This window comes from Pelodiscus sinensis, chromosome 1 (assembly GCF_049634645.1).
Source record: "Pelodiscus sinensis isolate JC-2024 chromosome 1, ASM4963464v1, whole genome shotgun sequence".
In the NCBI taxonomy this organism is placed as follows: domain Eukaryota; kingdom Metazoa; phylum Chordata; order Testudines; family Trionychidae; genus Pelodiscus; species Pelodiscus sinensis.
In genome coordinates, this window is record NC_134711.1 from 105,214,218 (window position 1) to 105,238,261 (window position 24,044).

At 43.8% G+C, this 24,044-nt stretch overlaps 1 protein-coding gene and 1 pseudogene across 1 annotated transcript in view; both read left to right on the forward strand.

Annotated features, from left to right (window-relative positions):
• The first annotated feature begins 1,093 nt into the window (after nucleotides 1–1,093).
• LOC142826622 (U4 spliceosomal RNA) lies at nucleotides 1,094–1,242 on the forward strand (annotated as a pseudogene).
• Nucleotides 1,243–2,813: 1,571 nt separating this feature from the next.
• Nucleotides 2,814–24,044, forward strand: part of PKP2 (plakophilin 2) — a 74,149-nt gene continuing 52,918 nt past the window's right edge. The window contains exons 1-3 of the mRNA XM_075940244.1: nucleotides 2,814–3,411; nucleotides 15,449–15,552; nucleotides 17,492–18,180. Of these exons, the coding sequence (XP_075796359.1) occupies nucleotides 3,213–3,411; nucleotides 15,449–15,552; nucleotides 17,492–18,180 (992 nt within the window). The 5' untranslated portion in view covers nucleotides 2,814–3,212. The remainder of the gene's footprint in view (nucleotides 3,412–15,448; nucleotides 15,553–17,491; nucleotides 18,181–24,044) is intronic.

Genomic DNA, 24,044 nt, shown 5'->3' on the forward strand with positions numbered 1-24,044 from the left:
TGGGTCTGCCCCCAGAAAGCTCATCACCTAACTATTTTGTTAGTCTTTAAAGTACTACATAACTGCTTTTTTGTAATAATAAAATAAGTCAGGCAAATACTAGAAAGCATAGGAGAGTTCACCTCCAGCTCCAATTTACAGCTTTGGGAGATTTTAATCCTTCAAACCCCACAACTGGGGTTTCCTCCATGATTGCAAGTTCGCATAGGTCTTAGATCCAGAGCCAGACCAAAAGCTGGGTAGAGTAGCTATTTCTTTGTACAATTTTTTATCCTGGCTTTATGTAACAGGTAATCAACCGACAATGACCGTCTCCTCAGGGCATCTCTTCAAAAGGCTGTGTTTTTGCATAACCTTCACTGGGGAATTTGCATTAATCTCTCCCCTAGGGATTTACCAGGAATCCACTTAACACTTACTGTCCCAAAAGTTCATACTTGTCTGCTGTGGCTCTAAAGCTTGTCTCTCTCCCCAACAGAAGTTGGTCCAACAAAAGATATTACCTCACCCACCTTGTGTCTCTCATACTTATTTGGCACATTTTCAGTACAGCCATTTGAACTCCTTCACACTTCCCAGGTCTTGCATCTACCACATCTCTTCCCTCAGGGAAATTGCACACAATTCTGGCCCACCTTAATACAACACAATAAGCTCTTTTCATATCTGTCACACAGTGACAACATCAAAAACCAAAAGGACTTCATTTTCATAGTTATTAGAATCCTGCATAAACAGGATTATGCACAGCCCAATAATGTCATAGTTAAAGAACTGCCCAACATTTTGTATTTTAAAATGTGTTTCTGCATGTTTACTATTTTTAAGAGTCTGTTCTTAAAAACTTGGGAAGAAAAGTGTGAAACTTTTCTGGAAATTGTATAAACTCCCTCCTTTTCTTTAAAAACAAATAACAAAGAAAATTATTAGCCTGATTTATTTTCTTTGCTTACTAGCAGATTTACCCAGCATTCCTTGGGTCCTTGACTCAAATATTTTTTTCTTCTTTTAAAATATATATGCTTTATTGAAATGACTGTATTTCAGTGTTATTTTTATTAAGTTAATTTTAGTAAAGCTTTTAAATAGGAATTCCATCAAGTAGTGGCAATATCATAGCTAATGAGGTTAATCCAAGGCATGATTACAGCTAACTGAAAACTTTTCTTCATCACCACACACTCTTATCGTTCACTTTGTTTTAACAAAAAAAGAGCTATAGTCAATTTGGTTTTCAATAACATTGTCTTCTAGTTTCCAAACCTGAAGCATTGATTTAGCTGTGCGAAAACAGAGTACTACTCCAAATTTCTCCATTTTATCTCTTTTCTTTAAAGTTTATTGAGAAGTAATCATATTCCAGGTTCATCCAATTTTTCTGGCTCATCTTGGTTTAGTCTGTTTCAACATTTGCTTAGTTATGTCCATTTTAAGGACTATATGGCTGCGTCTACACTGGTATGATTTTGCGCAAAAGCAGCCACTTTTGCGCAAAATCTGCCGCTTTTGCGCAAAATCTTGCTGCCTGTCTACACTGTCCGCGAGTATTTGCGCAAGAACACTGACTTTGTAATGTACAAAATCAGTAGTTCTTGCACAAATACTCTGACGCTCACGCTCAGGGATAAGCCCTCTTGCGCAAGTATTCTTGCACAAGAGGGCCAGTATAGACAGCAACGTTAATTTCTTGCGCAAGAAAGCCCGATGGCTAAAATGGCCGTCGGAGTTTTCTTGCGCAAGAGAGCATCTTCACTGGCACAGATGCTTTTGCACAAAAGCAAATCTTTTGCGCAAAGGCATATGCCAGTATAGACGCTCTCTTGCGCAAATACTTTTAACGGAAAAACTTTTCCGTTAAAAGTATTTGCGCAAAATCATGCCAGTGTATGATTACATCAGTTAAAAGGAGTTGTGAGAGGCTCCCAAAGTTAGTGTGGGGGGAGGACAGCTGCAGTTCTACTACTCTTCTGTGCAGCAGCTGCTGGCAGTGGTGCTGCCTTCAGAGCTGGGTAGCTAGAGAGAGGTGGCTGCTGAGTGGGAGCATATGGTATTGCCACCTTTACTTCTGCTCTGCTGCCTTCAGAGCTGGACTCTTGGCCAGCAGCCACCTCTCTCTGGACACCCACCTCTGTAGGCCGGAAGGCTGCCCTACATATGTTGCAACACCCCTGTAACTCTTTTTTGGGTCAGAACACACGCACGCACCCATTTGAGAAAAACTGGCTGGTCTCCCCCAGTGAAAGCTGACCAGCATAGGGTAAAAGCACTAAATTTTATAGTGGTGAATTTGTTAGGGTTCTATCCATGGGCCCCATTCTACACTACAAACTTTGATGGATGTAATTTACAAGGCATCATTAATGTACTGCTGATGCAGGACACACTTGGGGAATGTCTACACTACAGAAAAGAGCAACCCTTTGGAGGGTGAGCTTCTAGCGTTTGATTTAGCATGTCTAATGTAAACCCCCTCAATAAAATGTGGATGGAAACACCCCTCCCCGCCAGCATCTGATACCCCTTCTGTGAGGAGCAAGGAAAGCCAACGGGGAAGGTTTGCTCTGGTGGGCCTCCCGCAGTGTGGACACGGATTTAAGGTAAGACAACTCCAGCCACGCGATTCATGTAGCTGGAGTTGCCTATCTTATGTCGACCTTCCCCTCCAGTGTAGAACAGGCCTGGGTGCCAGAAGAGCTGGTCGGGTGCCTACAACCCTCGTTGGGGGGAGTCTCTTGCCCGGACTCTGCCCTGTCGCAAACTCCGTGCAAAGTTTCTCTTTCCCCCTCCCCTGCTACGAAGCGCTAGTTCCCAGGCGCCCCCTGCCTGGCTGAGTCCAGGGACTCGAGGCTCAGCCCGCCCCGCCCGGGCGCCGCGCTGCAGCCGCGGGGTTATTCCCGGGTGAGCAAAGCCGAGGCGCGGCTGGGCGGGGTGTGTGGGAGCGCGGGGGCCGCGCCCACGCCGGGATGTCCAGGAGCCCTGCCCCCGCGGGGCGCGCCGCCGGGCAGCGGAGCAGGGAGCGCGGCTCTCGCCTGTGCCTGCGGCGGCTCTAGGATCCAGGCCGCCAGCTGCTACCTGCGCTGGGGGGAGGGCGTGGCGGAGCCACAGGCTGCCCAGCCCCGGTCCTGCCGCGCCGGAGCTCGGCGGCGGCTGCTCAGGCAGCGAGCCCCGGTTCCACCGCAGCCTCCGCGGGCGCCTCTTCCCCCGGCGGAACCATGGCCACCGAGCACAGCTACATCCGCACCGTCCTGGGCCACCAGACCCTGCAGGAGCTGGACAGTTCCACCCTGGCTCTGCCCTCCGAGGACCGGCTCAAACAGCAGGGCAGCCGCGCCGGGCAGCAGAAAAGTATCCGCATCCAGCAGCAGGTCCAGCAGTCGCTAGCCAGGAAAAAGAGAGGCTCCGTGGGCAATGGTGAGTGCCCCCAAGGGCCCCGTCCTGTTCCTCCCGCCTCCTCTTTTACCTCCCTCTTAACTGTCTCCTCTCCCCTTTCCCTCAGCCCCCCCTTTCACCGCTCACCCCTTCTCTTTCTTTCCCCACCTCTTCTTTCTGTCTTCCCCTCTCTCTGCGCTTTCCTCATAACTTCTATCCCTTCTTCCTCTTTCCTTTTCCTCCTCACTCTCCTTCTTGTTCTTTTGAGCCTTCCTCCCTCCCCCTTTACCCAGCTTCATGCCAACAATGTCTCTGGGACATTTTTCTTCTTCTTTACAGCCCTTTCAGGGGACACCAGTATTCTGTTTGAAGGAGATGCTGATATTCTTTGCATTCCCATGTTGCTTAGAGGAAAGTTTGAAACCTTCAGGAGTCAGATGTTTTCTCTCCTCCCTCCCCCTTGTCCAAACCATTCTGCCTGTCTTCCCTCAGTTGGACTGTTATGCTAAGACGAGCTAAGGTTCTCCATTTTTCTAGCTTCTGTCAACTGTGTGGTGTGTCTGGTAGACATTGTAGCTATATAAATATAACCTGGAGTACTAAAGGATTTAGGAGCACAATACTGATTCTAGAGTCTATTGTATTTCTGCTCTCACAGTCCTTTTCAAGATTCAGAGGGATAGCCAGTTGGTCTGTAACAGGAAAAACTTAAAAAACAACAAATAGTCTATTAGCACCTTAAAGGCTAACAAAACATATAGATGGTATCATGAGCTTTTGTAGGCACAACCCACTTCTTCAGTGGGCCCACAAAAGATTATGATACTATCTACATGTTTTGTTAGTCTTTAAGGTGCTAATAGACTATTTGTTGTTTTTTAAGTTTTTCCTTTTGAAGATTGTGAGTCTTTTAAGTTCAGAATAGTTTTCTAAGTGTCTGTAAACTGCACTAGGCCTTTAGGACATGGTTTAAAATTATTTTAATGTCTGTGACTTTCCTGCCTTGTACAACATTTACCATAAGATCTTAGTTGTGTCTCTTCCTCTTTTTTAACGCTCTCTCTCTCTCACTTTCCTTTCGGATTAAATAAATTAGCTCCGATTATCTTTTCTCACTACAGTGTTTTTATAGTAGTGTAACTCCGTTGACTTCAGCTGAGTTACTCCTGGTTTACCAGGATATGAAAGAATTGTGTCTCTTCCCAACCCTCCAACCTGCAACTCTAGTGTGTTTGTTTTAATCCTCTTTTAATAACTATATTTTCTAATTGCCTCCATTTGCAAAAGAAAATGGAAAGAAATCAAATATTGTCTTGCCTGCCTTCAGACTGCAAACAAAAAGTAAACAAAGGAGAAGCGTAATAAAATACACATGGGAAAGGAATGATTGGGAGACATGGAAACAATAATACCATAGAAAATTATTATTCACGCTATGCATTGGTGTACGTAGAGCATTACAGTTAAGTAAAAGGGAGTTCACCGTTTGAGTCCTTGACCCCCTGGGTTGGACTCATGCAGCGTAGCCACACCCTTTGCATACAGTGTGAATCCAGAACCTAAGAACCTGAGAGCTTCTGAGGAGCTGCTGAGTGCATTTGGCTCTTCATGGGGTACGGCCCTACATTATTATTAATTGGTGATGGAAATATTTTATTTTTAAACAAAGCTGAGAATCAATCATCATGAATCAGAGGGGTAGCCGTGTTAGTCTGAATCTGCAAAAGCGACGGGGAGTCCTGTGGCACCTTATAGACTAACTGAGGTGTAGGAGCATAAGCTTTCATGGGCAAAGACCCACTTCGTCAGATGCATGTGGGACATGCATCTGACGAAGTGGGTCTTTGCCCACGAAAGCTTATGCTCCTACACTTCAGTTAGTCTATAAGGTGCCATAGGACTCCCCGTCGCAATCATCATGAAAGCTTTCATCCTATTTTTAAGTAAAAAGATTAGTTATCGACTCATTTTTTGTTCTAGTCTGCTCCAACAGTGTGAGAGGTCTTGTACTGAATTTTAAGTATTGAAGCAATCTCTTTTTTTCTTCTCATAAAAACATGAAAGTACCCCCATTGATATATATGTAATTCATCCCACTGTCTTGTCCCAATCAAAAAAAAAAATCTGGTCTAGTGCTGTTGATGACTCTCAGCTAAAAAATATTTACCACTAAAAATGAAAGGGATAGAGTCACAGCTCTACCTTCCTCAAAAAACTTTGCAGGACATCCATCAAAATCTCATACCTTTGGTTTCACCATCAAGTGTTTAAAAAGTCTGAGGGGTAACCATATTAGACTGTAACCATAAAAACACGAGGAGTCCTGTGGCCTTAGAGACTAACAAATTTATTAGGTCATGAGCTTTTGTGGGTAAAACCCACTTCATCTGACAGTGCCTGTGGTTTAGTCAAGTTCTTAGTAGCTCTAGGCAGAATATAGTTTATATACAGATTCCTGTCTTGTGAGTTTGAGTATAAAAGAAACTTCCAAACATTTTAACAATTGGCATTTATTCCATTGAAATGCATTTTTATTTTACTTTATTTTAGGGCTGACAATAGAGCTGAGACCAGGCTTCTTTAAACTGAATCTGCAAATAGGAGTGGGTTAGGACAAAGGACATGCCAACACTCCCAAAACACTCAGAAAGAGAGCTACAGACCTATTTCCTTCTCTAATTCTTTTTCAGGGTGTCTGCGATTCTGGCAGATTTGGGATATTTGGGGGTTTTATTTGCTTTATTTATCTGAAATTCAAGTATTTTTGCATTTTGAATTTTTGAAATGCCAATTTTTTTAAAGAAAATAGGCTTCAGAAGCAATAATGGTACATAAAACACTGCAATATGTGCACTAGTTATACAAATAAGGACTTTGAACCACAATTCTTCCAACTTATTGACTTCCTGTGCTCAGTTTATCATACTTCAGGTTATTTCCAGTTCAAAGCACAGAAAGACCCAAGAGACCTAGAATTTGCTTATATTTAGACTTAAATTAGCCCCTCCCCCGAGATATGCCACTGTTTTAGGTGGAAAAAACACTCATCTTCCTAAATTATGAAGCCTTTCAAACTTTGCTTTGACACTATCGCCTAAATATAGATTACAGGCCTAATCCTGCATCCCTTAAATTTGATGGGAAAACTCTCATGCACTTCAAAAGGAATACACAGTCCCCTGCAATATAATGGTAAGCATTTCAGACCCGGTTCAGCAAGTCACAGGAGCATATGCATAACTGGACTCACACTTAAAGTCAGGCAAATACATAAGCACTTGTTTCTATATGTGTAAAGAGGAATCAATGGTACACACTGCTCTAAGGTCTCGATCCTATAGGCCCTGTGCACTAATAAATTCCATTGATTTAACTGGAAGGTTTGAGGGTGTTGGAATATAGCATCAAACAGTATATTTTCTATAAAAGGGATCAAATTAATCATTCCAACTCAGCCTTATCTGTGACATACAAAGGGAAACAATTGGATTTGTACCCTTTCTTGTTTCATAATGCAGCGTGAAATACATTCATGATGTTTCTTGGGAGAGGTTTTAAGGTTTCTACTTTTCTATGTTAGAAATTTAGGTCAATTTTAAAATGCATGTATTTTTATTCCTTGAGAAAATGAATAGTTAATCATGACATGAGAATTACTCCAGTCACTATACAATTAAAATTTAAGTTCTGCTCTGTTTCCATTTTAAAATAAAAGCATCTGATCAACACTAATGCCAAAAAAAGATCTTCATTGTCAAATTATTATAGTATTATTAAATGTAAGACACTAAGTGGCACAATTTCCAGCTACTGTTGAACCAGTTGCTATAGTTTTATACATTAAACATTTGATCAAAACGAAATAGAGCACTAAATCAGTGAAATTAAAATTCTGAATGTCTAAATAAGTAAAATAAATAACTGATTTGTTTTAAAGCGAGACCAAGTGGCAGAGAGTTTATCATCACAAAGAGAGAGAAAAAGGGAGCAGTGTCTAAAATGTTATGCAGTAATAAGTCTGGAAATCCTCCCTTCAGTTCTAATGTGTAATTTAGCAGCTCAGGTTGAATCTCTGTAATCCAGCATTCCGTGTCTGGCAACATCCATGGTCCAGCATTAGCAATGACACTATGCATGTTCCAGGATTGGAATAATCACAGGGAAAAAGCAGCACCAAGCTCCCTTCTCTGTTCAACTCTCCCATGCTTAGCAGCTCTTTCATTGCCCTGATTTGCATGTTCAAGCTCAGGGAGGAAGGGGAAGAAGCAGGGATGGGGCATGCTCTGGGGGAAGAATTGGGGTGGGGTCAGTCTATTGACTGAGCAAAATCCACACTCCTTTGCTTTCTTAATGATGTTATTGATGGAGAGAAGGGCAGAATCTGGCACTTTAGCCTACCCTTACTGTGTAATTGCTTTCAATGAAGGAATTGCATTCAATTTTCTGAGTAATAGAGGTATAAATCTTCTGTGGTTTTGGTTGACAGTTTTGTGTGTAAGCCAGTTATAGGTAGCCTTTTGTCTGCCTTGAATTTTCTTCATTTTTATAGATCTTAATGGGATTTTTCTTCTATTGTATTTTCTCTCTTCCAGTATGAGTAGATGGCTCAATAGAAACTGGATCATATTCAATCTCATATTTAAAGACATAGAAAGTAGTTTCATTTTTAAATTATTGTAGAGAAGGAGAATTATATAGAAGGAACATTTGCTGAAGACTTCCATTTTTTCCTGTTAAATTCTTTTCTGTCATTCCTAAACAATAAAGGCTTTTTGTTTTTCACTATGAAAAATTGCATAAATATTCTAGCTTTGACAAATACAAAGTATAAAACATTAGGAAAACTATTGTAGGGATCACTCCTTCATTGGCAGGGAGAAGGACTAAATTATCTGGATGATTCTTTATCTCTAGCACAGGGTTTCCCAGCCTATGGGTTGGGATCCAAATATAGGTTGCCATTACATTTCAAAAGGGTCACCAAGTGTCTCCCCAGGTGGCTCTGCCACCCCTCTTCCCCCCGTTTTTGAATTGCCTTGGGTCACCAAGTCTTCCTGAATTGTCAAAATGGGTCCCCATCTGGAAAAGGTTGGGAACCGCTGCTAGCATCTGTGATTCCTCAAAGGTAGGGTTGCCAGGTGTCCAGTTTTGAACTGAACAGTCCGGTATTTGAGCTTTCTGTCCGGGAAACAAATTGAGGGGAAAAAAACAGACATAGAAATGACCGGTATTTTCTAATTAATTAAGTTTTATTATTATCATGAGTATCAGTACATAGTTGCATACTGCCTTGCTGGTAGACACGCTCACGATGCATGAGCATGTCTACCAGTCAGGTAGTATGCAACTACACAGTAGAGAGGAGGGGCATGGGGGATGGGGGGCGGGATGGAATCCCTGGGGCCAGACTCGCCCGTGCGCCCCGCCGGGGACCGTGTGTGGGAAGGGCAGCGCCCCGGGATCTGCATGCACCACTTCCTGCTGGCTGATTCCCCTCACCCATCTCCCCAGCCAGCCCCACTCTCCCGACCCTCTCCTGGCCAGCCCCGCTCCCCACTGGCCGGTTCCTTTCTCCCCATCTCCCGCCCTGGCCAGCCCTGCTCCCCCCAATCCCCTCCCATCCAGCCCTACTTCCCGTCGGCTGTTCTTCCCCCCCCCCCCCCCCCCCGCCCATCTTCCCTGGCCAGCCCTACTTCCCGCCAGCTGTTTCCCTCCCCCCCCCCATCTTCCCCGGCCAGCCCCGCTCCCCTCCTGGCTGGTTCTCTCTCCCCCGCCCCCATCTGAGATCAAGTGGGTCTGGTATTTTTTTGAAATCATCTGGTAACCCTACTCAAAGGGCTGATACAATAAGGTACAAATTTAGGTTATTTCATGAATGTTTGAAGATGACATAAGATTGGAGAAGGAAGGTGTTTTTGATAGCCATCCAAATACTGGTACAGATGGTAAAGTATGTCATAAATGGGATGTGATCGCACTAGGGATGTTAAAATTAGTTTAATCAACTAATCGAATAGTCAATGGATTTTCCATCGACTATTCGATGAGTTAATAAGGGAGCTTCCTGCTTTGAAATGTAGCAAGAGCCTCCCTGACTGTTGCTGCTTTTCAAAGGTGGGATTGCCATACTGCGTTCCACCTTTGAAATGTACAAGAGCCCTAACAGGGCTCGGAGTCCCCTGCTGGCTCCAGGTTCCATGCTGCAATTCTGCTTTGACATGTACAAGAGTCCCTGCTGGGGCTCTTGTACATTTCAAAGGTGGAACTCAGCTGCTGCGCCCCTGCCACCTCCCACGGAGCTGGGGCTAACTGGCTTTTAAGCTGGCTCCCCCCAGCAAATCTCTCCTCTACTCCCTCTTGCTACCTCCTTCTGATAGAAGCGGCACGGTGGGGGGAGCGACTAATCGACTAGCCGATCAGTCGCTTACATCCCTAGGTCACACACAGAGTTTGAAACATTTGGTGTTCACCGAGTCTTTGCATATTGACTGTCCCATTCATATTTTGTGCAGAGTCAAACACACCCAGATTTGTCAAACTGCCACTGTGATTCTGGGGAATAGGTAGATGGACTTTGGCTGCAAGCTGCAGACAGGCTACCATCTATGACTCAGGATTATTGGAAGGAATCCAAAGGACTAAAGCCTTTCAGCACTAAAGCCTTTCACATACAAAAACACTGGTTCTTTGTCCAAGGTATCAACTGGAGAAAGACCTAGGAGATACAGGGACGCTTACCCCAGAATCCACTTAGTTTCTTCAAGATTGCCTCTGCTTTACAGAACATGTGTTGCTAGTTCTCTTGATTTCATCACAAGTCTGGTGGCTCATTTTTAAACCACCAACTTCTGGAGTCCTGCCATTATGTAACCCTTTTCGTTAAAATTAACCCTGAGGTTAAGCTTCTAGCCCCTTCATTTCAGAAAAAAGTCTTAAAATCTGAACACTAGAGTCAGGGGTGTATCCTACTTCCTCATCCTGAGACTGTCTGGCTATGTCTAGACTACAGGGTTTTTTCGAAAAAAGTGGCTTTTTTTTAAAAAAACTTCACTTGTGTCTAGACTGCCACCATGTTCTTTCAAAATTAAATCAAAACAATGCAGCAGTTTTTTCAACAGCGGTAAACCGAATTTTAGGAGGAAGAACATCTTTTGTCGAGAGAGCATCCAGATTGCCTGGGTGCTCTCTTTCGAAAAAAGTGGTGGCTGTCTAGCCGATCTCTTTCAAAAGAAGCTTTTTCGAAAGATTATTTTGAAAATGCTTCTTTCGAAAGAAGCGTGTAGTCTAGATGTACCCTCGTGCTTAAATCAGAAGGCAAATATCAAACACTCAGATTTCATTTATATTTTTTGTTAAATCTCACTTTTTTAAGCCAATGTTCTGATTTTTGAGGCCTTGACTCATAATTTTTGAGCTGGCAAAACTGCAAGTCTAAGGCCTTGTCTACACGTACCAGGGCTAAGCATTGGAGATGAAAAGCATATTTCTGTCCAGCACAGAAGCCAGAGAAAGGAGTCACCCCCCTTCCCCGCCTCAGCAAAACTTGTTGAGGGGGGAAAAAAAGGGAATTGACTGGGGCTGAAAAACAAAAATAGCAGAAAAACTTGGGGGGGGGGGGATTGACGGGGAGAGGGCTGGGTCGCCTCATGCCCCTCTGGAATTTCTTCATGCTCCCCCAGGGGGGAATGCCCCCCCATTTTGGGAACCCATGCTTTAGTCAGTCATCCACCAGGACATAGGATGTTTCTAAAAAAATCTGGCTTGTTCTCAAAATACTTTTATGAAGTAATTATATTGTCTTCTAGCCATAAGAGAAACTAAGATGTAAAAATTATCTCATGTTTTATTTTTAAATATCTGTAATATGAGAGGCTGACAAAAATGACATGAGAATGTAAGAATGGCTATACTGGGACAGAACAAAGATCCATGTAGCCCAGTATCCTGTCTTCCGACAGTGACCAATGCCAGGTGTCCAACAGGGAATGAACAGTACAGGGAATCATCAAGTAAACCATCCCTTGTTGTCCATTCCCAGTTTCTGGCAAAAGGAGATTAGGGATCCCATCCTGACTAATAGCCATTCATAGACTTATCCTCCATCAATTTATCTGGATCTTTTTTGAACCCTGCTACACAGTCTTGGTCTTCACAACATCCTCTGCCAAGGAGTTCCACAGGTTGACTGTGAAGTGTGTGTGAAGGGAATACCCCTTTCTTTTATTTGTTTTAAGCCTGCTGCCTATTAATTTTAGTTGATGACCCCTAGTTCATTTGTTAAAGAACTGTTATTGACTCTTCATATTTACTTTCTCCACACCAGTCATGATTTTATAGGTCGCTATCATATCCTCCCTTAGTCATCTCTTTTCCAAGCTGAAAAATCCCAGTCTTATCTTTCTTCATACAAAAGCTGTTCCATACCCCTAATGATTTTTGTTGCCCTTTTCTGAAGCTTTTCCAGTTCCAGTATATCTTTTGAGATGGGGTGACCACATCTGCATGCAGTATTCAAGATGTGGGCATACCATAAATTGAGATAGCAGCAATATGGCTATGTCTACACTAGCCCCCTAGTTCGAACTAGGTAGGCTAATGTAGGCATTCGAAGTTGCAAATGAAGCCCGGGATTTAAATATCCCGGGCTTCATTTGCATGTTTCTGGGCAGGCGCCATTTTTAAATCTCTTTAGTCCGAACTAACTGCCCACAGCTACACGCGGCAGTCAAATGTTAACTCGAACTCAGTCCTTAGTGTAGCCGCAGGCAGTTAGTTCAGACTAAGGGGATTTAAAAATGACGCTCGGATGGGAAGATGCAAATAAAGCCCGGGATATTTAAATCCCGGGCTTCATTGCAACTTCGAATGCCTACATTAGCCTCCCTAGTTCGAACTAGGGGACTAGTGTAGACATACCCTATGATATTTTCCATCTTATCTATTCCTTTCCTAATGATTCAAAACATTCTGTTTGTTGTTTTGACTGCCATTGCACACTGAATTGATATTTTCAGAGAACTATCTACAGTGACACCAAGATCTCTTTCTTAAGTGGTAACAGCTCATTTAGACCCCATCATTTTATATGTATAGCTGTGGTTATGTAGTCCAATGTACATTACTTTGCATTTATCATCATTGAATTTCATGTGCCATTTTATTGCCCTGTCATCTAGTTTTGTGAGAGTCTTTTGTATCTCTCCACAGTCTGCTTGGGACTTAGCTATCTTGAGAAGTTTTGTATCATCTGCAGATTTTGTCACCTTACAGAGTTTACCTCTTTTTCCAGATTGTTTATGAGTGTTTACTAGGACTGAACCCAGTACAGACCCCTGAGAGGCACCGCTATTTACCTCTCTCTATTCTGAAAATTGACAATTTGTACTCTTTGTTTTCTAGTTTTAACCTGTTATCAATCCGTTAGAGGATCTGCCATCTTAACTAATGGCAGTTTATTTTGCTTAAGAGCCTTTGGAGAGGGACCTTATCAAAGGTTTTCTAAAAGTCTAAATATACTGTATTCACCAGGAATGTTAAATATTGGTTAATTGAATAGTCGAGTAGCCTCATGAATTCTTATAGGTTAATTGACTATTCTAAAGTACCTGGGGGTGGGGGCAGGTATCAGAGGCAGAAGCTTGGGGTGCCACACAGGAGCTGGTCCTTGAGGGGAGCCAGTTTAAAAACTGTCGCCCTGCGCTGCTGCCTCTGATTCAGAGGTGACAGCAGCCCCTGTCCAGAGGGGGGTCTGAGCTCCTGGACCCAGCAGGAGCCAGAACTGAGCTGGGCTGCCTGCCTGCCTGGCTCCTAATACACATTAAATGCAGAACTGTAGTGGGAGTAAGTCCCGGACTCAGTGTAGCCAGGACTGAGCCAGGTTGCTGGCCAGACTGCTAAAAAAATGTGCTAGCGGAGGAGGGGTGGGGTGGAGGAGGGAATGTGTATAGTCTCTAGGATTTACGTATAAGCTTTTGCTTATCAGATAATTGACTACACTGTTACATCCCTAGTATCCACTGAATCCTCCTTGTCCACATGCTTGTTGACCACCTCAGAAAATTCTAGTAGATTGGTGAGGCACAATTTCCTTTGACAAAAAACAGGTTGACTCTTCCCCCCAAAATTATGTCCATATATGTGTCTGAAAATTTTGTTCTTTACTATAGTTTCAACCAGCTTGCCAGATACTGAAATTGCTGCCTGTAATTGCTGCGGTCACCTCTGGAACCCTTTTTAAAGCTATCATATTAACTATCTTCCAGTCATTTGGTACAGGAAGGCTCTGTGTACACCACAGATAAGATTGAAGCAACCACATTCGATCGAGGTTCGAATTAGTGGATCTAGTGAAAACATACTAATTTGAACTGAGAGGGCACTCCCGTCGATACCGGTAGTCCTGTTTCTGTGCGGAGAAAGGGAAGTTGAAGGGAGAGTATGCTCCCTTCAACTTCCTGCAGTGCGTATAGCACCAAAATTCGAGTTGATACTTCGACTCAAGCTACACAATTAACGTAGCTGAAGATGTGAATCTTAATTCAAATGTAGCCCCTAGAGTAGACAAGGGCAAACTGATTTAAAGAATTGGTTACAAACTGCATTTAATAGTTCTGCAGCCTCACCATCTGAGTTCCTTCAGAACTCTTGGGTGAATGCCATCTGGTCCTAGTGGCATATTATGGTTTAGTTCATCAGTTTGTTCCAAAACCTCCTCTAATGACTCCTCAATCTAGGACAGATCCTCAGATTTGTCACCTAAAAAGAATGGCTCAAGTTTGGAAATGTCCCTCACATTCTCAGCCGTGAAGACTAATGCAAAGATTCATTGAGTTTCTCTGCAATTACTTTATTGTCCGTGAGTGCTCCTTTAACACCTCAATCATCCAGTGCTCCCCTTGTTATTGAGCAGACTACTTGCTTCTGATGTACTTAACATTTTTGCTATCACTTTTTGAGTCTTTGCCTAACTGTTCTTCAAATTCTTTTTTGGCTTTCCTAATTATATTTTTACATTTCATTTACAAATTTTACTCCTTTCTTTTTTCCTTACTGGGATTTAACTTACTCTATTTAAAGGATGCCTTCTTGTTTCTTACTGTTTCTTTTATTTGTTGTTTAGCCATGATGGCACACTTTTGGTTCTCTTATTGTGTGTGTGTTTTTAATTTGGGTATACATTTGGGTGTCTTTTTAAATAGTTTCCATGTACTGTAGTTCCAGGGATTTCACTTTTAGCACTGTACCTTTTAATTTCTGTTAAACTAACTTCCTCATTTTTTAGTAGTCCTCCTTTTCTGAAATTAAATGCTACAGGGTGTGTTTAGACTGCAGGGTTTTTTTGGGGAAAAAAAACGACGGCCATTTTTCCAAAAAAACTCCAGTTACGTCAACATTGCTATTGTGTTCTTTTGAAAGAAAACTGAAAGAACACAGGGGTTTTTCTGACATTGGTAAATCTAATTCTGCAAGGAAGAACACTTTTTCTGAAAGAGCTCTTTTGGAAAAAGGTGTGTGTGGATGCGGAAGAGGGATTTTTTTCGAAAGAAGAGGCCTCCAGAAAAAAGCACAGGTGCCCTGGTGGCCACTCCGTCCATAGTAATTACAGCTTAAATGCAAGATAGCGTCCATTCAGTGTGTACGCTATCTTTCAAAAAAGCAGATTGCTTTTTCGATGCACTTTGGCTGTGTGGATTCAAAAGAAGCCTGCAGTCTAGACGTACACACAGTATTGAGCTGTTGTGGTGTTTTTCCAGCAGACAGATGTTTACATTTCATTATCTTATGGTCACTATTACCAAGCAGTCGAGCTATAATCAGTTCTTGGACCAGATCATGTGCTCCAATTAGGACTAAACCAAGAATTGCTTCTCCTCTTGTGAGTTTCTGCTATCAGAGAACATTGCTTATGCACTACCTGAACATAATATAGTGAATACCTAACACCTTTTCCGTTTCTCCTTGTTCACTCTCCAACTAGTGTGTGTATTATTAGCGTCACAGGCTGGATGTATATTGTCCTTTTATTATAAAATATTGTTTCCTTAAGATCGTGCTTACATTAGTCTTGTTTCAATTCTAGGCAGTCTCCATCGGGCCATCAGTGTTCCAGAAAATGTTTATAACCTGGACACAGTTGATTTTTCAAGACCTCCACAAGGAGTCACATATTATCAATCTGTTCAGGTGAGAAAAACGCAGGGAATAACTGGAAATTTGTAGAATTGCAAATTCATATCTTTATTTGCTGCCACACACAGTGGCTTGATTTTTTTTTTCTATAATGGTACGTGTTCACCTTGTAATCTCTTTAAACTTTGCAAAACACAAGAATTTCTACTGGGGTGGTTTTGTCATACAGGCTTAATGGCCACGTGGAGCTTTAAAAGCACCACCACATACAATTATATTTTGTTTTTCTGAGTCTATTTACCCTCTTCGCATATCTTCACAACCAATTGCATAACTGCAACTGCCTCATGGCTACCTTTATGCCCTCTCACCACTCAATTTGAAAACATTTGAAATGGGTTGTACTCCACATTACAAAACTTAGAAAGAAGGGTGCAGTGAGGGTGGGAACTGGAGGTACTACATGGACCTCGGGGAGATGTCATAGTTTTGAAGGTGGAAATGGAAGAGCTGAGAGGAGTGGCTGCCATGAGAAAAGGCCTTGTAACCTCCCAGTGCCAAGTGACTCCTGAAATGATGCATCCTCCCCCTCCCCCACAATTTCTCCATTGCCCTTATTTATGCACCTCTGCCCTTCTAGTGAAATGGTGATGCATAGAAAGAGGTGCAAGCTAGGGTTACCTGCCTTCTTCCCTTTCAGTCCAGAAAATGAGTATTGCTGTGTACATCTCCTGGATAAACAAATGCAACCAACCTCATGAGCCTGTCCTGGTCCCACAGCTGGATTGTGCACTCCTTCCTTCCACGGCTAAGACTGCTCCTGCATGGAGCTCCTCCCCAGTGAGAGCAAGCAGTATGCAGTCTGGCCCCTACCTGCGATGGCTTGCACCCTACATTCATACATCACGTTAATTTTTGAATGCACATACATGTAAATAAGGTGTAGTTTGTGGATTGCAACAAGTTGCCAGGGTGCCCATTGAGGCCAGGAAAGTTGTTCATCACTCAAGGTCAGATAAGCTGACTTCATGTACAAGCCCAGTTACAGTATTGTTAATAATGCTCCTTGTCGACATAACATTTTTCATCTGTCTGAGGGTCTCAGAGCCTTTTCAGACACTTAACTTCAGTTTTGGAGATTTTTGTGTTCAGTGTGTTTGCAGATCAAACTTTGGGTGTGTCCAGTTGTGACGGCGCGTTGGGGGTTCCCCGTCTCCTGCACCCCGAAATGGCACAAACAGACTCCACCAGCTGGTGGAATAGAGGAAGTTTATTGCCTCTCCAGGATACAGCACAGCACAGATGGAATCTGGTCACAGAGCTGGGCTAGGATACCTCAGGCCCCCTTGAGATGGGGGAGACTGGGCCCCTAAACTCCAGCCCCTTCCCCTAGGCTGTCTCCTCCATGCTCTCAGACAGCCAGCAACCAACTAACCCTCTTCCAGCCCTGCCCCCCAGCCAGGGCAGCATTCCACCTTCCTTTGTTCCTCTCCATGGGGGGTGTCTGGCCACTGGTTCAACAAGTTTGGCATTACCTTGGCCTAGTGAGGCTTTCCCTGCTGGGTCTTGCTCCAGACAGCAGGGGTCACCACAGCCCAGCAAGTACCCCCACTACGTCACACCAGTTGAACACCTAAAACAGAGATGACCCAGAATGTAGAGGCCCTTTTGAGTATCTTATGTTTAGTGACTTGTACAGGATCACACTTTGAGTTGGTGGCAGAGCAGGGATTAGAACCTAGGTATCCTGAAGTCTAGCCCATAGTGCTTAGGAGCCAGAATGCACTCCCTCCTAGTTTCAAAGGGAGGTTCATAAAGAAGTGCAATAAACCCTATTTTCATCAGCATGTTTGTCTGCAGTCCACCTTTGATCGTACTGTTCTACTTTCTACTAGCAAGTGGCAAAAATGTTATCCACGCAAATTATCACAGAATAATTAAGAAAACAAAAAAGCTCTGTTCTTATGATGACTCTTGTCCCTTTTTGCTTCAGGTGGCCTCACCAGGCTCTTACAGAAATAGATGGGGGACTGGAGCCCCACAATATACTTCATACAAGACAATGGAAGAGAAGTATCAAAGGCAGCCTCTGAAGAGATTAGAAGTTTCTCCCCAGAAAGGTCCCGAGAAGCTGGTATACAATGATTTCCACTACAACAGGGGATTCTCTCGGAGGCCTGGTGATAGCAGGAGATCCAATGTTAGTGTTCCACCAAGATATGCTCGTTCTGATATTGTTGGTCCCAGTAATCATGATTCTGCAATCAAAGAGCAGATGTATCAAACCCATTTCCATCTAGGGTCTTTTAATGACACAGTCTTTGACAGTGCCCCCAGCAGCCCAGCTGTAGTTATGTACCCACAAGTGGGGAACAGTCGCAGTATGACCAACCTCTTGGAGAAAGAGAACTACCTGACTAATGGTAGTGCTGTGGGACAAGTCAGATCACCATTTCTTTCCCACGCTGGATTTCAGAACAGGCAGTCTTTGAAGACCAGCTGGCAACAAAATACCTTCAGAAACACTCAGTCCACAAGGGAAACTCCCCAGGCAACCGTAATGACCAGTCGTAGTGCAGAAACAGGTGGGAAGAAGATGGCATTGACTGCAGCTATGGCAGCAGCCACAGAAAATGATCTCTTACGCACTGAAAAAGTTGTCGCCAGTGGCACACAGCTTGGGTAAGTTTGATTCTAAATCTGCTCTAGGATATATCTGGAAGTTTTCATACTGACTCTGTGCCACGCATTTCCCTGTAAAAAAAAGAAATGATCCCCCTCCATTAGTTCACAAAGAATAGATGCATTTCTAGCTGTTTTTTCCTTTATGACTCGTGTTTTGGATAAATGGAACAAACAAGGGGAAATCATTATTTATTTATTTATTTATTTATTTATTATTGGTTGTGCCTCTATAAACCGGAATTCTCTGGTTCAATAACATCTATGGTCCAGACCACAGATGTTTCATGATCAGAGTTCCCAGCATACTGTAGGTGGGGGTGGAGGGATGGCCCAGCTGAGTTGCATGGGGAGGAGGGAAGCCAGATGCACAACCCAGCTGGGCTGCCCAGGGGGAGCCAGGAAGCCCTGGCGGGGGCAGGGAGCAGGGCATCAACAGAGGGGCCAGTAATGGCCTCTCTGGTCTGGCAAAATCTCTCATCTGGGATCAGTCAGGTAGGGAGATCTGGTATTTGCCTTCAGTAATTTACAGTCTAACTTGCAATAATGTATTGACAGGCCTTGCTCTGTTGGGTAGAACAGATCCTTTCAGCACTCATTCATTGTGGCTGTTCATACAGATTGAACCACTTGATAACCAGAAGACTACAGGCAGTCCCCGGGGCTACGCGGCTCTGACTTACGTCGGATCTGTACTTACGAACGGGGTTTTTCTCGCCCCAGAGGACGCGGGCGGCGGGACCGCCCAGACCCGCCGCGGTCCTGCCGCCCGCATCCTCCGGGGCAAGAAAAGCTGCTCCGTGTCTCCCTGGTCTGCTGGGGGGGAGCCCCCCCCAGCAGACCAGGGAGACGCGGAGCAAAGCTGCGGAGGACCCGGGCGGCGGGACCGCGGCGCGTCTCGGTCCCGCCACCCGCGTCTCCCTGGTCTGCTTGGGGGGGGGGGCGCAGCTAGTGCGCCCCTCCCTCCCCCCAGCAGACCTGGGAGATGCGGAGCAAAGCCGCGGAGGACGTGGGCGGCGGGACCGGTCTCCCTGGTCTGCTGGGGGGGCGTGCAGCTAGTGCGCCCCTGCCCCCCCTAGTCCCCCCCCCCCCCCCGGCAGACCAGGCTTTTCTCGCGGACGCCTGGGGCAGAGCAGCTGGGGCGCTGCCGGTTGGTCCCGCAGCACTGCTCCTCGGCTCTACAAATTCAACTTAAGAACAAACCTACAGTCCCTATCTTGTACGTAACCCGGGGACTGCCTGTATTACAAGTTCACATTCCTATTTCATATTTTCTTGCACATGTAGTTTTAAATGTTAATTGTTCTCCTAGCACCAAGAGTATAATTAGATAATTTCTTTTTTTTTAAACAAGAGTATTGTCTTCAGATGCCTTTTTTTTTCCAAAGCTTTGTTTGCTTTCATATTTTGTTGTTGCTGTTTTTTTGCTCCTTTTGATGGAGTTTTGCTGTGGAGCTTGAACATTTCTGATCAGATAGCAACAACATTATTTGTTTACCTGGGAATTAAGTGTTCATTGTCTATTATGGTATACAGCATCAGAGTAAAACATTGTTCTGTAGTCATCAGGTCAGCACAAGTTATTGTACAGTAGTAAAATGATTCTGTCAAAATAGGAGCTTGTTTAAACAGAATTCCTGAAGTGATATTGATATTCCTTAAAGCAGACAAGTTTAAGGGGTTAAGCTGACTGAGGCTAGAGGTAGGGATGCTGTGCTTAAAAGAAGCACATGGGATCTTTTTCAGGGGGATGAGTCAACATGCCGCATTTATTGAGCATACTTAGATCAATCAATACTTTATCATATGCATATAATATAGCACACACACCCCGCCTTGTTGTTACCAATAGTTGCTCCCCCTAACTGCACTGGCAAGCTGAGTTAGGTGTGGGGAGAGATGGAGCTGGGCTTCCGTTGATCCGGATTGATGTTCCCATGTTGACAAGACGAAAACCCGAGGTCCCTCTTCAAGATGCCTTAGATTTATAGTGTCTTCTCTCTCATGCAACTCTACACTAGTTAGTCATCACATGCATATGCATGATTTGTGAGAGTCATTATATGCATATGCAGTCAGACATCTGTGGCACCTTTGTCTGGGTGGTGTCTTAATGCTGTCACATTCACTGTCAAAGAGGGTGTTTCCAAAAGCAGGCCCTTGCTGCTGACTCCCAAGGCGTACATAGGTCCAGTCTTCTTTCAGTGAGCCCACTTCACAGGTCCCATTGTTCTTCTCATTGTTCTTGAATCTGGCTTTCACCACTCTCTACCCCTTGCAAGTGCAGGGAGTTGCTGGTCTTTCATGCCTTATCCATTCACACCTCGTTCACTCAGCAGGACAATCAATTAAGCAAAAGGGGGTACAAAGTCTATAAGATACAAGGTTTCTATGTAGAAAGACTTAATACAAAGTTTCTATGTCCTATATGAAAGTATACAATGTTTCTATATAAAAGGACTTAATACAACAAAGCTAAAGTCTTATTACAATGCTAAAAGGACTTGATACAAAGTTAAAATAAAAATTTCAATGAGAAAATGATTAATACAGATATTAATAAGATGTATCTTCAGGGATGTAACAGTGTAGTCGATTAACCGATAAGCAGAAGCTTATAGGTTAATGCTATAGACCAGCGTTTCCCAATTTTATTTGGCCACGGAACCCTTTTCAGCTTAAAAAGAATTTCAAGGAACCCCTAGGGTTGCCAGAGTAAAATCTGTCAAGCAAAGAAAAAAAAAGACCCACTAGAAATTGTCAAGCAACAAAAACCAAAACAAAACAAAAAAATGCAAAATAGTCTCTTTAAGAGGGGACAAGGGAGCGCGACGTTCTTGTGGAACCCTGACTTTTGCTTCATGGAACCCTGGGGTTCCACGGAGCACGAATTAGGAAAGACTGCTATAGACTACATGCATCCCCCCCTTTCCTCCCACCAGTACATTTTTTAGCAGCCTGGCCAGCAGCCTGGCTCAATCTTGGCTCATGCCAGGTCCAGGACCTACCCCCACTGCAGCTCTGCATTTAAAGGGTATTAGGAGCCAGGTGGGCTGGCATCCCGGCTGAGTTCTGGCTTGTGGCAGGTACAGGAGCTCACCCCCCATCCCCATCCAAGACAGGGATGCTGCCACCCTGTACTGCTGCCTCTGATACAGAGGCAGCAGTGCAGAGTGGCAGGGGGCTCCTCAGGAGTAGGCCCGAGTGCACTGGCTGCCGGCATCACCCCCGGGGACTATGGAATAGTCATGTAACCGATAAGAATTCATGAGGTTAAATGACTATTCAATTAATTGATATTTAAAATCCCTAGCTAAGGAGCAGGCAACTGAATTTCTATATGTATCTTCTGACTGGATAGGAGGAAGTGACTGGGTTGAACCTTAAAAGTTTTGACTGCTCGTTTCAGTTGAGGTATGCTTCTAAAAGTATGATCATTGATTCATGAAAAGAAATATCTGAACCTTGGTTGGTCAGTGAAATTGTTCGTTAAAATTCTCAGAAGAGCCTCTCTCGTGCATTCCTTATGCCCTATATCCACTTGGGCAGTTCTGAAAATGGTCTGTCTTGAGGTATTATGGCACTTTTAAGTCTTAGTCACAACCAGGAAATACAGGAAAATGAAACAAGCGGGATAAAAACTTGCCATACATTAAGAAAAATAAACTCAAAGACATTTTCTTTTTGGAGAGAAGGGGGGAAGTTGGTTCAAGTTTTAGCTCCAGAATTAGCTGCACTAGCAGATGCATTTATCCTGTAGATAAGGCAGATACAAGTCCCATTGCTGCTCTCCCACAAAGGTTCTGCTGGGAGAAGCTGCCACTGTGTGAGACATCCCAGAAGATGTGGTACAATCAGTGCATCTCCAGGTCCCATGCTCTGCCACAGTGTGACTGGCAATGCACAGATTGAGAACATTTTTGTAGTTGTTGTTCCCGTCACTAAAGGAAATGTTTACTGCATACACCCACATCTGGGATTCTAAGAGACCGAACGAATAAGGCCCTCGTTATCTTTTTCCTGTATGAACTACTATTGACTGTTGAATGATTATTTGAGTGGCTTTGTTTCTCCATTAAGGCCCTGATAAATGAAAGCACTTGTACACATACCTAAATCCGACCTATGGACTGAAGCTGGTATTTAAAGTTCAGCACATGCTTAAGGGCTTTCCAGAATCATGATCTAACTGTGGATTTGTTTCAAACTGAAATCGTTTGGGGGGAAGAATAGGGTTGTACACCAGTAACATGTTTTTATATAGAAGGATTTTTTAAAGAAAATTAGAGGAATAAAGTAGAACAGATTACATAAATGATTCACAATTACGCAACATGAGATTTAGTCAAGGCAGCTCTGTAGAAATACATTTAAAAATCTAGTTAGCAAACAGCTTTGCTTGTATCTCTCAGAGATGACCATTCAAGGGCCACAGTTTAAAAACAAAATCTTTGGATTTATGCTGGAACAACTTTTCTGTTTGATTAATTATGGAAACAAATACCGTATTTTCCGGCGTATAAGACAACTTTTGATGCTAAAAAACATCCCCCAAAAATCGGGAGTCGTCTTATACGCCGGATATACAGGCGGCGGGGCATCCCAGGCGCGCCTGGGCTGCCCCGCCACCCGAGCCCCTCCACGGCTTTGCAAAGCCTTGGGGGAAGCCGGTGGCGGGGCAGCCCAGGCGTGCCTGGGATGCCCCGCCGCCGGCTTCCCCCGAGGCTTTGCAAAGCCGCGGAGGGGCTCCGGCGGTGGGGCGACCCAGGCGCGCCGGGGCTGTCCCGCTGCCGGGGCGTCCTCAGAGGCTTTGCTCCCGGTGTCCCTGGTCTGCTGGAGACGGTCCCCAGCAGACCAGAGGCACCGGGAGCAAAGCCGAAGCGGCGGCGGGGTGCCGCGCTTCTGAGGCTTTGCTCTGGCAAAGCCTCAGAGGCGCGGGACCCCGCCGCTGCTGCGGCTTTGCTCCCGGTGCCTCTGGTCTGCTGGGGACCGTCTCCAGCAGATCAGGGACACCGGGAGCAAAGCCGGGGAGGCGAAGGGGCGCTGGTGTATAAGACGAAAGCCTATCTTTTAACTAAAAAATTAGGGGGTCGTCTTATACGCCCAGTAGCCTTATACGCCGGAAGATACAGTACTAGAATTTAGATGCCACACTATGAGACTTGGAAAAATTGCTCTTCACACCTACAAGTGTGTGTATTCAATTGTTGTACCTCTAAGTGATTGTACTCATGTTCAAATACAGGGGTAAAATTAATGGCCAGATTAGGCCTTCTTTGAAAATGTAGCTATTAATAGCCAATTTTTTCAGTCCATCTTTATTGGTACCCTATATTTTTGCATCCACAAATTATGGACAAGTAACTGTGGGAAGCCTCTTGATCACTTAAATATCTATATACTTGCATGCTCTGTGTTTAGATGGTCAAGTGCCCTAAACTGCACCTTGAGATTACAGCCATATTATGAAAATTTATTCTTACATTTCCAAAACAATACAGCATTTACTCCCAAAGTTCAAGAATTTATAAGGGGTGTCACATTAGTTAGAGATTGGAAAAGACAAATAGTCAAGACATAGTCCCTGAAAAGAGATGTACCACTTGATAGTACACTTAATCATTAACAAAAAAAAGTTTGTGATTATAATTTATTATTTTTAAAATAAAATAATTTTAATTATTTCTTTTGAGTGCTGGTGTATAATAAGATACTTGTGGTTTGCAGATGTGTTTAAGTTTTTGCAGATGCCTGAACAATCTTTAAAACTTCACCCTTATTTTAAAAAAATTCTAGATATGCCTGATATTTAAATATAGGAATTTTTGCAGTTCATTCTGTTCCATATTAATGTAGAATTATAT